General features: G+C 45.0%; 1 protein-coding gene across 1 annotated transcript in view; it reads right to left on the bottom strand.

Annotated features, from left to right (window-relative positions):
• Positions 1-428: 428 nt before the first annotated feature.
• Positions 429-16,490, bottom strand: part of GARS1 (glycyl-tRNA synthetase 1) — a gene marked incomplete at its 5' end in the record, with an annotated part of 28,688 nt that continues 12,626 nt past the window's right edge. The window contains 10 exons of the mRNA XM_082328731.1: positions 429-697; positions 2,077-2,267; positions 3,193-3,286; positions 4,695-4,804; positions 6,999-7,084; positions 8,952-9,090; positions 9,597-9,744; positions 12,488-12,652; positions 13,561-13,723; positions 15,298-15,447. Of these exons, the coding sequence (XP_082184857.1) occupies positions 572-697; positions 2,077-2,267; positions 3,193-3,286; positions 4,695-4,804; positions 6,999-7,084; positions 8,952-9,090; positions 9,597-9,744; positions 12,488-12,652; positions 13,561-13,723; positions 15,298-15,447 (1,372 nt within the window). The 3' untranslated portion in view covers positions 429-571. The remainder of the gene's footprint in view (positions 698-2,076; positions 2,268-3,192; positions 3,287-4,694; positions 4,805-6,998; positions 7,085-8,951; positions 9,091-9,596; positions 9,745-12,487; positions 12,653-13,560; positions 13,724-15,297; positions 15,448-16,490) is intronic.

Here is a 16,490-nt window from a genome sequence, read left to right as displayed (position 1 = left end):
GCTTCTCATTCTGCAGAAACAGGTATTAAACACCTGCAGCCAAAAGAAAGCACTGAACCCAGCTCTTAAGGCAGGGGCTTGAAGCACTGTGCGACGGTGAAAGGAAGACTGACGCCTTGATCATCCCTTCATAAACACGAGGCCAAGCAACTAGTACCATCTCGCACAAGAGTCCGAGGTGATCCGAACCCAGAGGAAAGGGTGTACGGTCCCTAACGGCGTGAGGGGCTGTAATAAACCTGCAATACCCACAGCCATAAGCAGGAGGGGGAAAAAAAAAAAAAGAAGAAAAAAAAAAGACATTTCTGAAGAAAGTACAAGGCTGCATGAACACAGAGAAGCAGGCATATATAATGGCGTTTTTATTCATAACACCTTTAACTTGGACTGCAATTATTTCAGTTTTTAAAGTTAAATTGGGGCAGCAATTGAGGGAAAAAAAAAAAAAAAACAAATAGTCCCTGTGTGCACAAACAATGCAGCTCTGAATAATACATGATAAGTTTATTTCATATTAACATGAACAGTAAAAAGTGGACATTTGACAGGATTTTCCTTCGGGTCCTTTTCTTTATTCCTCTATCGTGTCCTTTTTGCCAGTCTCTTGTCCCTCAAATTGTGGATATTTTGCCTCAACGTCAGCCCAAGTTAGATAACCGTTCGCCAGGTCACGAATGATGGCAGGAAGTTCAGAGATCTGCAGGCAAAATCACAAAGACATATGAAACACGAAGCCCTCAGAACCAAGTTGCTCTGTTGGATACTTGGGGAACACAGGTAATTTTTACATCAGCAACAGCACAGGAGCAAGATATCTTCTTGCAAGATCATTTTTGGGGAAAAAAAACGATTAACTAGGAGGACAGTCTGTGTCATCTCAGCAAATTGCTCAGTTATTCAGGGTGACCCATGCGGGAAATGCCATTGTCCCTGTGGTGGACCACAACGAGGTTCATCCCTGGTAGTGTTATGTTACCGTTTTGGAAGGGAAAGAAAATAATACGCACATCCAAAAGATGCTGTAAGCCAGGATTTAGCCAGGCCCTACTTACTGTAAGACCAGCATAAAAGAAGCTGCCAATTGCCTTTTCTTTGCTCCTCATAGCACACTGTCATGGTGCGAAGGGTCAGCTAGAGAAACTAGAAAATTTGCAGAAATTGAAGGGTAACAAAGTCTCGTCTCTGCTGCTCAGCGGTGGGAGGTCATCCAGGTGATACAGAGACAGACGGGTGCCCTGAGGAGCTGGCGCTGCCTGTTACGCCGAACCAAACCCACAGCCAGCTCAGCAGCCCCGAGCAGGACAGGTGCTTTTGCACAGAGCGGAGCTAGAACAACTCCGCCTCGCAGATCAGCACTAACTTCTCCTCCTACGGGAGCCCAGCTGCGTTCCTGGTGGGGGCCAGGGAGAGGAGGGCACGACAGAGGTGCTGAGACTGCGTGTCCGCAGCTCTGAGCGGGTTCTGCTCACAGGCGATGAGACCGCCACGGGGAGGTTTGCTGCTCCAGTCTCCGTATTACGGCCGTACTAGCAGAGCCTGCTTAGGGCAGGTGTGGCTCTTGGGCAACAGCTCACCAGCTTCACTGGCGCTGCTCAGGCAACACCGGCGAGAAGCAAGCTTTGAGGAGTTACGTCTGCGCTGTGCTCCGCCAGCCAGCCTGTAGAAGGCAAAGATCTCCTGCCTTTTGGTGCCTGTGGATTCAGAGGAGCCCTGCCTTTAAAAGCCAGACACGACCCAGCAAATGCATTTACTCAGCAGCCTTCACTTGGAAAGAGGCACTCTACAGAGCAGTGCAATCAGCACAAGGTATGGCTTTCGAGTAAGATCAACACCTCTGCATTCCAGGAAAACAAAAGCCTCTCCTCACTTTAGCAGCAGGACCGGCATCTTCTGTTTGACCAGTATATCTTCCCTGGGGATTTCTCAGAATAGCTAAATTGCCTATGAGAGCTGGAGGCAGCTCCCGCAGAGACCGGAGTCATGGCTGGATCAGAAATAGCAGCTAATGCTCTCCCCTAGCCCATAAGAAACAGAGCTGGCTCTGTCAGCAGCCAAACCCATCTGCCTGCCCTTTACCTCGGCTCGGATCTGGCGCATCGAGTCGCGGTCTCTCAGGGTGGCAGTGTGAGGCGTCCGGTTAACGGTGTCAAAGTCGATCGTAATCCCGAAGGCCACGCCAATCTCGTCAGTCCTGGCGTAGCGCCGGCCGATGGATCCAGAGGAATCATCCACCTTGTGAGAGATGCCGTTCCTGGTGAGTGCTTCAGCTGCAAGAAGCAGAGGAGGAGGGATCACCAGGACTCGTTACATATGCAGCAGGCAACACCACCCTAGCAGTGGCCTCCCACACCCTCATGGCACTACCTGAAGCGAGGCACCATGCGTCTTGGTTTCAAGCAGCATCAGACCCCCTCATTTTTATTTTGACAGAAGATCCAGTGTTCCAGTCCCTGCCAAGACTACAAGCTCAAACCCACCCCACAGCTCTCCACATTGCATCACTCAACTCTTACCCAAAGAGCAAAGTCACCAACTTCTTCAACCTGTCATTGCAGTCCCACAACTCTGCTTTAACTCAAAAACACGCCAGCCTTACACGCGTGCAGGGGCATGTCCAGCACGGGCAGGCGAGGTCTGGAGCAGAACCGATGGCGAGAGCAAAAGGCACTGTCTGACGTGCAGCCTATGTGCCTATCCTTCACGTATTCACTTTTAGATGGTACTAGGGGGCATTTTGACAGAATGCTTGGAGGCTCAGCAGCTCTGGGACCGATTCAATAAATTAGCTGGCCAACAAGGGCGAAGAAAATAACTTTATTCAAAAAAAAAAAAAAAAAACAAAAAAAAAACCAAAAAAAAAAACCACAAAAACCCACTGCTCCTGACAGCTTTGCCTAAGCAGTGGGAAAGATTTCTTTTTGACACCAAAGGAAAAAAAGAAATGTCTTTTACACTGCAAAGGAACATGGGGAAGGGCAGGGAGTTGGTTTTTTTGAGGCTAGACCGAAGAGTTTGATAGATACCCAAAGCTGACTGATACCAACGCACTCAGCTGTTTTAGTTCAATGGCTTTGCCTTTGCACGTGTGAGAGCCACACGATCCCAGTGCTATTTTCTCCCTACAGTACTGAGGAAGAAACCTCTCTTCCCAGTGCACATCCCCACTGGAGCCACCGTGCTTAATACACTTACATAATTCCTTGACAAAAGGCATGAATTCCTGATTCTGGCTCAGAGGAAGAACGGAGCACTTGAATGGTGCTACAACAGCTGGGAAGCTGAAGAACTAAAGAAAAAAGAAAAAGCACAAATAAATACAAGTTTAATGGTTAGGCCAGATTCTTAGGAGGCGAGAATAAGCTCTGACTGAGGTTGGAAGCAGGGTGACTGTTCCAGGGGAGTAGCTGGCTTTCTGTAAGACGTTAGCATTCAGGGCTCCAGCAGTAACACCTCACCCTGCTAAAGCAAGATTGATTTTCTGCAGCTGTCCTCCGCTCCCTCCTCCCTCCTGACAGCTAATCGTTACCTCCCACCAAAAGATGTTTACCAGAGCCTTCCCTGAAGAAAGTGAACCTCATTTGAATTACAGAAAAATGAAGGGTAGAGAGGTCTTTCCAGGAGATTTAGTCTTATGCACAGTCTAAAGGGAAGGATTCTCACAGTCATCTCACTCCCTGTTTGATTCCCACAGAGACTCCACACACACGGAGCACAGGCAGCTCAAAGGTTTTCAGAGCCCTCCACAGACACCTTCAGAAAAGGAAAATGTGCCAAAAGGGGAGGGGGGAAAAAAAAAAACAAAACCAAAAACGTCTTTCCTGGCAATCAGCAAGGCCTGTAAGGGTACAGAAGTAATGCAATTCAGACGTACCACAATATAGAGCAGCCCAGGCTACACAGAAAGTAAATGAGTACTAGAAGGAAGATAAGTCCAGTATTTCAGACTTCATGAGCAGTTTGTGATTGAAAAAGTCAACTGTGTCCTAATTCTGGGCTCCTGAATCCTGTTCTCCCCCCTCATAATTGTATCACACCCTGTGACAACCAGACACTAAGGAGCGCTGTTATTTTTCTTTTCTATAAACACAGCCTAGCAGCCAGAAACAACAGGAGCCAGCATCAAGTTTACAGCCAGCTTCCCATGGGTCACCAGCAAGAGTGCAGAGCATCACGGTTTGGGCACCGGCTGGAAGAGGCTGGCGGTCTGTATGTAACACTCGCTTCCCTCTGGTCCCTGCTAGAGCAAAGTTTCAGGCCAAGATTTTAGGGATGCCCAGAATCAGAGAAGGTTGAATTTCATGGGGGACTGAGGAAACAGTTAGTCTGTTGTCCATCTTGCTGCACAGAACTATGATTCCAGAAAAAGCAGCAAAGAGAGAGGAAATAAAAGACTGAAGAGATGCCTTTCTCTGAGTGACAGGACATTGCCAAGTGTGAATCCAGAAGGAGGAATTTCTCACCCGCTTGCCAGTAATACAGCAGGAGCCTCGTGCACACACAGCCCCAGACTGCTCTCAGTGCACATATATAAATGACATGTACGCTGGCAAAAACAGCAATTCAACAGCCCACCTGGGTTTTCCCATCTCTACTGTGTATTGCACAGTCTTATTTTAGTCCTTCCCCTGGATGTCAGGGAAAGGCAAATGCTTGCAGCTGGTTTTAAGCTGAGGCCCAGCCACAGGAAAGCTCACCGTTCTCTGCTCATCTCCTTCCCGGATCTGGAATGTGTGTTCAAACACTGTGTACATGATCCTCCCAATACCAAATGAGGGTTCAATTACATTTGGGATGATTTCTTCCACTGGAATACAAAAGAACCCACATCATTAAAGAAGAATTTATACACAAAAAAAGATGTGTTTACTGAAGCTGCCTTTCTGCTCAGAAGTTGCGATTACATGTAGCATATGGAAATAAAAGGTTAAACATTTCTGCTCTAAATACAAATACCTGAAGTAGAGATTTGGACTTAGTCCACATATAGAATGTATTTAGGCTGTAAATAATAAGTCGCGGCCCCTTCTCTGGCCCTGACAGCAAACAGCACAGCACAACTTGCATCCATGCAGAGAGACCCTCTTCCGCTTCACAACAGCAAAGCCTCATCCAAACTGTTCACTGGGAACAGTCCCTGCTCCACACCAAGCCACAAACCATGTCCAGGCATTGTCTGGGAGAGCGCTACTTGGCATAGACCAAAACCGTGCCAGGGAATATGCTAACAATTAAACAGCCTGGATGACGGCAGGGTAATGCTCAATCCCTGGCCCACTTTGGTTTAACGTACAGACACGGCCTCAGTACCCAGCAGTCTGAGCAGAGAAGCATGGAGCTTCAGATCCCACTCAAATTCCAGCAAAGTCTCCCTCCATATTCTTGAGTCATTCAGCTGCCTGCTTCAGCGCTGCTACCCTCCCTATTCTCCATCCCCCTGCAACGTATCACAAGAGTGGGAAAGAACAAGGATCAACTCATTAGTGTTTGCAAAAATTCTGAGAAGACGTGATGTGCTACGTTATTATATACCCGTCATTCTCTCCAATCCTTGCCACACGTCTGTCAAAGAGGCTTTTTCCTCCTCCTCCCCTCCGTGTATGAAAGGAGCTCAGTGGACAGCTGCCCTGCTCAGACAGTGCAGCTTTTTAGAAAAAGCCTGGATAGCAACTGGAGAAGAAACAACAATTACAGGCACCAGTTGCTTTTGAAAATCAAGGGCAGAATCCAGTTCTCCAGCACTGCACCCTGACTTGCCTCCCACTCTATGTGCCTAGAGAGCCAATCCTCCTCAATTACGCACCTCACCTGGGGTGGGGCTTTACCTTCCAAAAGGATGGTCTTGTTTTATTTGTGCCTTGACCAACCAGTTTTCAAGACAAGAGAGAGGGAAACCATAAGCTTTGCCTTCTGCTTGCAGACAGCAGCCAAACTGCCAAATGCACAAATTTAAAGGAAAACCAGCAACCGGGGTTCTACCTGCTGGCCCCCAGCAATACTACAATCACCAACAGTTACAACTCTGATTCCTTCTTTGAAGTTGTGACAAAGCAAAGCCTGGCACAGCAGCAGCATGTGCTGAGTGCAAGACACCTGGACATCTCGAAGGCTCAGCAGCTGCAAGAACAAAAATATTCTGCACATGCTACGAGCTGCTCTACTCCTTCCCAGGAGCATTTATCATGTTCCCAGCCTAGGGCAGGATGATCCACTAGTTACAGTATGAACTGGGGAAAAAAATCTACCTCAGTCTCCAGCTCTGTCAAAGACTTCCCAAACGACCTTGGGTGAGGCGCTTACAGAGCTGGCTGGAAAGACAAGACTTCTTTGAGGAACTAAATCCATACCTTCTAGCCCCATTCCCCACATCAGGACAAAAGCTCTGTGGAGATGCAGTCGCTGACCGAAGCTGATGTGATTATCGACTACCAGAGGAAATGACAGGACTTGTCAGCTTGAAGAGTCTGGTCAGCACGGCAGCCTGGCAAGCTGGTAGATGCTGGAAGGCTTGACTGCAGGCAGCGGAGTGACAACAGGAGCTCTGAGCACAGAGATCTGCCTACAGCCCTACCAACAGACTGCCACAACCCATCTGCTGCACTGCAATGAAGATGAAAGCTCCCAAAGCTGGTGCGCTTTCCCCAGCTCCTCCATCACTACAGCGGCTGGTTCTCTGCACCACGTGGGACCTTACAAATCCTAGAATGCGCAACTGAAGCAGCATGAATATAACATGCCACTCAAAGTCTATTAAAGGGGTTACCGAACAGACTAGGCAAGAAGCGGGCAGATAGGCCTGTGTCAATGGTCAATGAAATCCCACTGCTGTGTGAAAGCTTTCCAATTCTCTTAAATTGTTGGATTTCAAGGAAATAACGTTTGGTATTTTTCCTGTGCCACTGTACAATACTAACAGGACAATGCAACAAATAAAGTTGACATTCAAAGTGTATCCTGATGTGCCTCTTATTTTTGACAATCAAACAAAGATACAAATTTACCATGTAATGTTTTCTGAAATCTCTTCACAGTAACCATGTCCTTTGTTAATTTAAAAGTTTTCCCTTCAGTTTCAACAGTGAATTCCCTGCAAAGGAAAAAGAAGTCATTTAAATACTACAGCAATAAACAAACAAGTTATATTTCCTTAATTGCATTGGTTGGTTGGCTCTAAGAGTGGGATGATAAAAGCCAGGGCAAATCCCAGAGATCAAAGAAACATGTGGCATACCCATTAAAAGAAATCTATGTTAATAATAAAATTACTACATCTACATTAAAAGCAACCATCTTCATAATCACAGTGAACTTCGTTGTGGTTAACAGCCTGAAGCAAACTCAATTAGGAAATGGAAGAATCTCAGGATGAAGCATATACATCAAAAGAAAAAGAGGGAGGCACACAAAACAGGCGCTTGCTGCAAACTGTACATCTTGTCCAGCGGACGGACTTCTCGTGAAAACCGAGTTGTGTAAGAAGGTGCTGTGCATTTTCACAGATACCAAACAAAGGGGAGGATACAGCACAGTTATTTTATTGCTTAGTTCTAAAGCTTTTGATATTACGGTCTTCCAACTATTTTCTCTTGCTCCTTGCTAACTTGCAGCTAGCACACACTCCTTGCCGAGGAGACCTTAGGCTGCATTGACCCATCCCACTTATAGGAAGCAAATGTCTTTATTATTGTACGTCCTAACAGAAAACTGCTGCTGTAAACCTGAGGGCTTCACATGGTGGATTTATACAATCACAGTCATATAAAAGGCAGGTCTAACGTACTGACACTCTCAACATGTGCTCAGCAATGGCACCCTCCTTGCTGAAGCATTCAGAACGGTGTAATGCAAAACCCAATGTTTAAGAAAAGCGTGTGCTAAGCACCTGCATTTGGACCTGATACCAAATGGGCTGAAGCTTATAAAGGCTTTGCTCTGAATGCAGCTACAACAAGATCCTGAGTTTAAACACAGCCATGATTTGCAGTCCACTATCAATTCAAACCCGGGATACTGCTTATAACTCATCTACTGAACCATTTCAGTGGGATTCTGGATGAACTAAGTTCACTTTCTTCTGGTTTTGATGTGTGTACACATCACCATATTCTGCAATAGTTTCTCTCCCCATTTTGAGTGCTACTGTTTTTTCTACACTTCCCCATTCATAGAAATGTAAAAGAAATAAATCTTAGCTCAGAGGAAAAAAAGAAGAAAAAAGAAAACAAAAGATGTAAATGTTACCAGTCTGGAATGTATTCAGTAATCCTACACCTTGTGCCATTTCAAGCTGGAAATAAAGTTTGTTTTTTATTTTTGCACCATTGGCCTTCTCATAACATACACAGTTGTTGGCCTGCTTCAACCAGATTCGACAACTGTAGAGATCTCTTACATTTTCAGTTGCTGCATGTGTTAGGAATGTAGGCAGACAGGTCGAGGAAAAATATGCAAATTGCTGCCCTAATAAGTCAAACGCTGTAACAGGTCCTAAAGCGTATCACTAAACATCGGAGGATACTCACACAAGTTTTGATTCTCATTTAACCATTCTGTTCCATCGCTCACAGAATTATTTGATTAATTTTAAAATTAAGTTCAAAACCATCTGCCAGCCCTGGTCAACTCTCAAACCAGAGTAGGGAAGCTGGTAAACACTTCCCATTTCACTGAGGTGTCTCTCTTATGGGATGATCCTACTAAAGCTCATTCCCACGCAAATAAACAAATATTTGAATACCATGGTTACACATTTATGCGCATATATCAAGAGATATGTCAATGGGTGACCAGCAATGACTTGGCAGAAGGGACAGCACTAAAACATTTCAGGCAATCCACTCGGCCTACCCTGACAAGGAAACTGGTTTCAGGTGGCTCAAATTAATCCAGCAGCACCTTGGGAACCCTCATCAGAGGTGTCAGAGAATGGTACCACGCACACACAGCCAGCTCACCCTTTCTCGTTGAGCAGCTGCTCCATCTCAGTGACGTAACACTCATCGCACATGGAAAGGTATTCCATCACCACCTTTGCATCCTTCTTATAAGCTTTGCCAATGGCTCCCTTATTTGCCTCAAACTGAACAATGTTGACTGTTCTGTACGAGGCAGTTAAGGAGTTTGAGATGACAGAAAGCAGGGCCTGGTTCTTTTGCTATGTCAAAGCTAATTGCTACGCAACACAAAGAAATCTCCTCTGCTACTGGATTAAGGAACTTCCCTCCAAGAGAGGAAAGGAACAACAAAAAATACTGAAGGGCAGAAGGTCACAAATTTTGAAAGAATACAACTTTTTTTTTTACAAGTACAGCTAGCAGCAGAACCACGGAATGACATGGAGTAACCCGGGATCGTAACGCCACATTCACATTTACACCACGCTTCACAGTCAAAACAGAGCCTAGCGTTAAGCTAGAAAAAACAAGCACAATAGTAAATCCCCTTTGCCCACCTGAGTAAAGCCACCCACACGCTCAATTCTTTTCAGCTTACTTCCCAAAGTCACGCTGGTCTGTAGCTCTAGGTTTCCCTGTCAAACTTACAGATATAACTTAAAATAGAGCTGCACAGCTCTCCAAGACATCTCACTGTCAAATCACTTTTCACTTCAAGAGAATCTGGTTTATTCTGAAAGGATATAGGTTCTTTGAGAGGCTTCTCAGCTATAAGAGGAACTTTGGTGGCGCGGGCATGGCAGGAGAGGTCATAGCAGGAACGATCAGCGCAGCCAACGATCTCAATCCAACCCTGAAACAACAAAAGTGGAAGCTTTCACCAACTCACTTTTTTGTCCACTTAACCATCAAATATGTTTACTCACCCTTAAGCCCTCCCTGCTCCCATGACTGTTTTTTTCTACATAATTAGCTCTGTTACAATAAGCAACCCTCACTCACTAGTTGCTCCTTCATTTGAATGATTTCATTTGTTTCCAGAGGAAACGATCAGTTATCTAACCAGTGCCTGTGTTCAGGGCCAGGTTTTCCACATGGCTTGGCAGAACACAGCACTGTGCCAATAGCTTGGGGCTGAGGCCAGAGCACGCAGTCCTATCACTCACATGCTATAGGCACACGAAGATATCATGCCTTTGGGGCTTTACTGCTCCGCCAGTATAGAATAGACAGCAGGCAACCAGCCACATCAGAACAGCTGAAAGCCTGGCTTACAAGCTACTAAGACACAGATCATATGCAAGGGAAGCACTTCTTTCAACATTTCAGCATGTATGGCAAGGAGGGATCTCACAACACCATTCACACACACGGAATTGATGAAGCCTTCCAACACTTGCAGCAAATACAACCACCACCTGGATTTTCTAAAAGACGATCCCATATGAGAAAAGGCACATCAGCTGCTTTGCATTCACTCTGTCACATCAGCATGGACACACGGGCAGCCAGATGCTGCGTGGTTTTCCAGTCTGCAGTGATACAGCAGGGTGTCAGGAAAGGTACGTGAAGAGAAGAAACCCCTGTGCTGGAAAAACTATGGTGGTCCAAAACATCTTGGGGAATTTTTACACATATTTTTACACATTCAGTGCAGTTAATTTCTCACAATTGCATGCTGCAAGTTGGTATACGCATTTTTGGTCAGAGTTAAGTGACAAACCAAAGCATGAGTCTAGCTCACGAGGCGGTTTTGTCATGCCCCTGGGATTGCTGTCTTCACCTCTGGGTTAGGCTGTTGGATACACTGCTCTGTGAGTGTCGTCCTGATCCATGACAAGGCTTGCAAAGTTTATTAATCTTATTTACATGGGGTGACCTACACATGTCCAGCCTGTTTTAGGGTGGCTGGGAAAAGCAGCTGTGAACTTATGGAAGTCAGCTAGCTACCTTCAGAGGAAGCCAGTCCTTCAATCATTTCTACAGGTCTTTTCTATATGAAGACGAATCACTTATCCAAGCTGCAGGAATTTTTTTTCCCCACCTTCAATTTGGTGAAATTTTACTAGCTGCTGTTGCTCTAACTAGCTGTAATGAAACATCACTAGTGATAAGCCTGTTTCAGCTCCTTAAAAGAAAAGAGAGGGAAAAAAAACCACAAACAAAACAAACCCAAAAATCCCACATGGACAAAACCCACCACCCACACACAACCTCCTCAGCCCTAGGTTGCAGGAGGTTCTCCCTGCCCATAAATAAGGCTGTCTGAACCATCTGAAGCCTTGCCCCATTCCCTATGTGGACACCTTTGGGCTGAGCATGCTACCAGTTTGAGCATGCTACCAGATATTTTCAGGGATCTGCACATACCCCAGACTCCCTGGAAACTAACTGCTAACTAGGCAGAAGAGCATGTGCTTCACTACACGTGAGGGAAAAATAATGAAATAACTTTTTTTTTAACTCAGATTCCACCTAAAAAGTAGATTCTGTACCCTTATGGGGGGAATGACTTTATAATCAAGACAGTCTAGTTACTATGCCTTCTAATAGATTTCTTTTGAAACCATCATTGCAGCTGACATACTGGGCTGAGACTTAACTGAAGAGGCTGAAAGCTCTCCAAGAGAATCTAAAATAAGTCTAAGAGCCTCGCCCCTAACTACCTACTGCTGGTTTACCTGAAAGAAAAAAAAAAGACACATTTTTCAAAATCCAGGCAACAATCTAAGAGAAAAACAAAGCACCCAACAAGGCCTGAACTGAAAAGCTCTTAGTGACTCAGCAGGAAGATAAAAAATCCTTGGGAAATTTTTCCCAGCACCAGCTGTCTGAACTGGCTGGAGCGAACTCTCATTTCTCACAGCTTGGAAGTGGGAAAGGAAGAGCAAGCATTCTAGCAGGAAGGAATCTGCCCTGGAATAACACCTCCAGCAAAACAAATCTTAGGATGAGAAGAAATGGCCTCAAGCTGCGCCAGGGGAGGTTTAGGTTGGATGTTAGGAAAACCTTGTTCACCGAAAGGGCAGTCAGGCACTGGAAGAGGCTGCCCAGGGCAGTGGTTGAGTCCCCATCCCTGGAGGTATTTAAAAGAAGGGTAGACGTGGTGCTCGAGGACATGGATTAGTGGTGGGCTTGGCAGTGACTGGTTAACGGTTGGACTCGATGATCTTAAGGGTCTCCTCCAACCTTAACAATTCTATGATTCTATAAATCTTTCCCCACTGCTGTTACAGGGGTTATAGTCTTGGAAAGCACCCAGACCTTTCCTTTAATTCTAGATGATATTCGACGAGCACAACGTCTACAGGCAACTTCAGGCTCCACCAAAGGGAGTCTGAAGCATGGACCCACAAACAAGCATGAACAGTTCATAGACTTCGTGCAAGCCCACTGCAGGGAGCTGACCTGTCCCCTTAGTCCCAGATTCAGAATACTTCCACTGCAGTAAGCATGTTTACACCAACACGGGGCTGGACAGAAACATCAGACTCGTAGCCCTAGTTTTAAAAACCAAGAAATAAAACAGAGCTCCTTCCCGCACTATCAACAGATCTGATAAGGAGCGCCACTTGCTGTTTCACTTTGCCACTTACATACGATGTTTTGGACTCTGCATCCCAGCAGTCACAGGCATAATGAGCCATCTCATTCTCCATATGCTGTCGGAAGCGCAGCTTCTCTGGGGATACACCGACCTTTGTAAGGAAGAGGTAGATTCTGCCAATGAAGTAACCGAGAACGGAGTTATTGATCACACCCTGGAAAGGGAAAAAGCAGGAAGAAAAAAAACAGATAGACATTAATTCCTCAGGAAGCAAAGTCACGATCTGTTGCAGTGCTGCAGACAACCTGACATGTTACAGACAGAACTTCTTGCAGCTGCCTGTGATAAAGTACTATGTCTCCCCTGAAACTATTGCATCTTTTCAAATTCACCTAGTGCCACTGGCAGTATCTCCATCTGAACAAAACAGTAAGTTACTATTACTCTAGGACTCATCACTAACTGTCTCTGAAGAATATGCCCTGAAAATACCCTGCTGTATCCAACAATGCAGTGACTGGTATTGCAACAGTGCCCGGGAATTGCAGTTATGGCTCAGGAGCCCCCCGCAGCTGTACCCTACAGTTCACAGCTGCAATACAACAGGGGGGGTGGTGTTCTTTTTTTTGCCTTTTTTTGTTTGTTTGCTTTTTGGGGTTTTTTTGTTTGGGTTTTGGGGGGCAGTGTTCTGGTGGGTTTTTATTTGGGGTTTTAGGGGTGGGGTGGAAGGGGTTGGTAAACCTACTCGTTCATCATTTGCATGAATGGAGCATCAGGTAGCGAAACCCCAGCGTGCAAGCCACGTACTGATGGGGGCCAGCAGCTGAGCATTAGATTCCCAGTCACTGCTGAGCTTTTGGCAGATATTAGTATTCCTTACTCTTCCTCTCCCATTAGCTAAGTGTGAAACTTAACCTCTAACCACTACGCCAGCACCACCTGCAGCCTTTCATTACCGATAATAAGGGCCAGGCTTGGATCTCAGTCACAGCTTCACTGATGAGAACTGACTCTTAAATCTGGGAGCAAACCCCAACTGGCACCAACACAACAGTTTGTAATTTAGCCTTGAGAGCAATATTGAAAAGAGCAAGCTCCGTGTGCTTGCAAGAGGAACATTACCTGTTGGACAGCATCTCCCAGCCGCATTACATGGGCGGACTGCCCGCTGACCTGGGCCTTGGAAGAGTACAGGAGGATGTTGAGATCTGCCACATTCTGAAATTTGGGGTGATTTTTTTCACTGGGATCCACAAAGTGCTCAATTTCTGCCATGGTGAATTCCCTAACGGAAACACAAACAACTGTGTGTATTAAATATTTTATGCATTAGCCACAGCCCTTCTAATAAATGATTATGCTTTAGCCTGTCACAAGCAAGTCAGTAGTTTAAAAACATATGCAAGCCCAGAGCCAAGACAATGTATAGACTGGAACATGAACCAGTCTCGACACTGGATTTAATTTCATCTTCAAATTCCTAATAAAACGTTCTACAAATTCATCTAGAGATCTCCAGGCCATGGTTATCACCACTGTGATTCAGAGCAGAGACTACCACCTTTGGAAATACTTCCAGTTCTCTGGAGTTTTTCCAGACTGCTGTGATGCCCGTATTAGAAGTACACATTTCCTACAGGGTCAATAAAGACTAATCCACTGATTAACTCAGTAGTCTTAACTCATATTAGAGGTGTCCAAAATAGACAGGTGACGTGATAATTTCTTGAAGATACTCATACCGCTACACTCAGCAATGGTGTACATTCTGTTTTAAGAACTTGTCTTTAATACATCTATATTCATACATTGATCCTTAGCCTTCTTGCTTGAAATTGCTTTACACTGAATTAGCTTATTATCAAGAACCTTTAAAAAAGCTCTAGGTAATCATTAACCTTAAGTCACAGGCATCAGGATGTAATTTGCTATGATAGCATAATAACACAGTCTCCAATAAATGTGCCACAAGCGTATAATTTATATTTGACTGAAAATGCATTTCAATGAGAAAAGTTCTTGCTTCCAGATGTGCAAGAGAGAACAGGAGGACACCCCCAGTGCTAACGATCCCACTGCCTCTCAGTGACATTTACGGCACCATATTAATCAATTACCACGTCAATTAACACATAATGCCTGTGTGTACGACAGAACCACACTGGCTGTGCATGGGAGCTCTTGTTCCAAATTAGATGGAAGAGACTTCTGTTCAGAATAGTTCAGTTAAAATACAGTTATCCTTAATGAAATGAAATGCAATAATCACTTTTATCCTGAGACAGAAAGCTTTGAAAGTAGTTCTCAATAACCCTGAGCTTTCCTGCTTGACTGATCTTGGGACACAAACACATGTCCCGAATCAGGTTATCTCCCAACTTCCTCTCTGTAGTAAGCTGCAGAACTGCAGAATCTGCAGAACTGAGACAAGGAGATACTGCTGCAAGGTGAATTGTGTTTTGATTCCAGATTTCAGTTTTAAAGTAAATCGCATGAACATAATTAAACAAGCAAAGCTGCATGTCCCATAGAGAACACAGCTATCTTTAATATGATTCATTTAGATTATGATGGAAGCCAAATTTTGTTAGTAAAAGTGAGTTTAATCTAGGTGTTTCTAATACAACAGCTATTTCAGAGATCCTACTTCTCACCAGCCAGGCTTAGACAGAATTCTATAGTTAAAACCTTAACTAAATGAGTTCTTTGCCCATGAACCCTGAGACTCACCAGGCACATTATCAGAAGCCCTCTGGAAGAAAGCACTAATGTGAAACAATCACGTACAAACACTGGAACAAAAGGAAGGTGCTACCTGCTCCCAGGTACCCTTCTGTTCAAAGAGGAAATTTGCAGTACCTCACTCTGATAAGGCCGGAGCGGGGCGAGATTTCATTTCTGAAGGAGTTTCCAATCTGGGCAGCAGCAAAAGGCAGTTTGCCTTGGTTAAACTCCAGAAGACGTTTGAAGTTGAGGAATATTCCCTGGGCAGTTTCTGGCCTCAGATAGCTGAAAGAAGATGGGGGAAGAGGAAAATTCAGGAAGATAAAAGGGTGGGGAAAGCAGTGAGAAAAGAAAAACACAGTTACTACAAAACTTAAAGGTGGTACTTTTTCTCTTGAGCCTTTTAACTCCAGACACAAAACAATGAAGCAATAGACTGAGGGGAAAAACACAAACAAACATCAGCTGCAGCCAAAACACAGCGCTCCATAGTTACTCCCAAAAGTACACTGGATGACTTGGCTGCTTTTGAGATGCAAGCATGGAAAGAGATGTTTGAATGAAATGCAGTGGCCAATTACATCACGGAGGTCAGAGGGAATGTACCCTCCTTGCCTTTCCTACGTAGGCCTGAGCTATACCAGGCTGCTTACAAACGAGGATTTTGCAGGCAAACCATGACTACATCTCTGCTGTTACACGAACTGTGAAGTGGCTTTACTGCAAGGCTCCTACAACCCCTACGGTGATTTGAGACTTCCACAGAGAATACAACCTACACAGCCTATTTCATGTACTACACTGGAGAACACATACGACACGTATCTCTGGTCCCATCCCAGAACATACGCGAGAATCATTCTCCGCTCTTCAATAGCGGTTTTAGTTTTGGAGACCCCAACTCAAGACAGTAGCCTCTACATTCTCACACACTAACTACAAACACCTAGTAAATGATGCTACCACTGGATCACCCTGCTAAGTAACTTCATCCTGAAACAGGTACACTGAAGCAGGTTGTCTATAGCCATGAAGCTGCTGACAATTGGGGACCCAACATTAACTGGCTTTATGGAAATAACTCCAACCAGCAAGGGCATAGCTATGATCCACACAGTCTGCTGCTTCAAGTATTTTTGTGATTCTGCAACAGCTCCTTGTTTCTCCTACCTTTCAGAAAGAGTACAAGGAATGCTAAGCTGCCGGAGAAGACTGGGACTGAAAGGTAGGGGAAGGCTACTCAAGGAGAAATTGTATATTTCAATCCTTTTTCAGACTTCATTTTTATTCCAGGTGATGCAGAATACGAAGAAGGGAGAGCGTAAGCA

This window comes from Platalea leucorodia (genome assembly GCF_965183815.1).
Source record: "Platalea leucorodia genome assembly, chromosome: 1".
Taxonomy (NCBI): Eukaryota; Metazoa; Chordata; class Aves; order Pelecaniformes; family Threskiornithidae; genus Platalea; species Platalea leucorodia.
The sequence above is the reverse complement of the archived record's forward strand: the minus strand, read 5'-3'. Positions and strand labels throughout refer to the sequence as shown.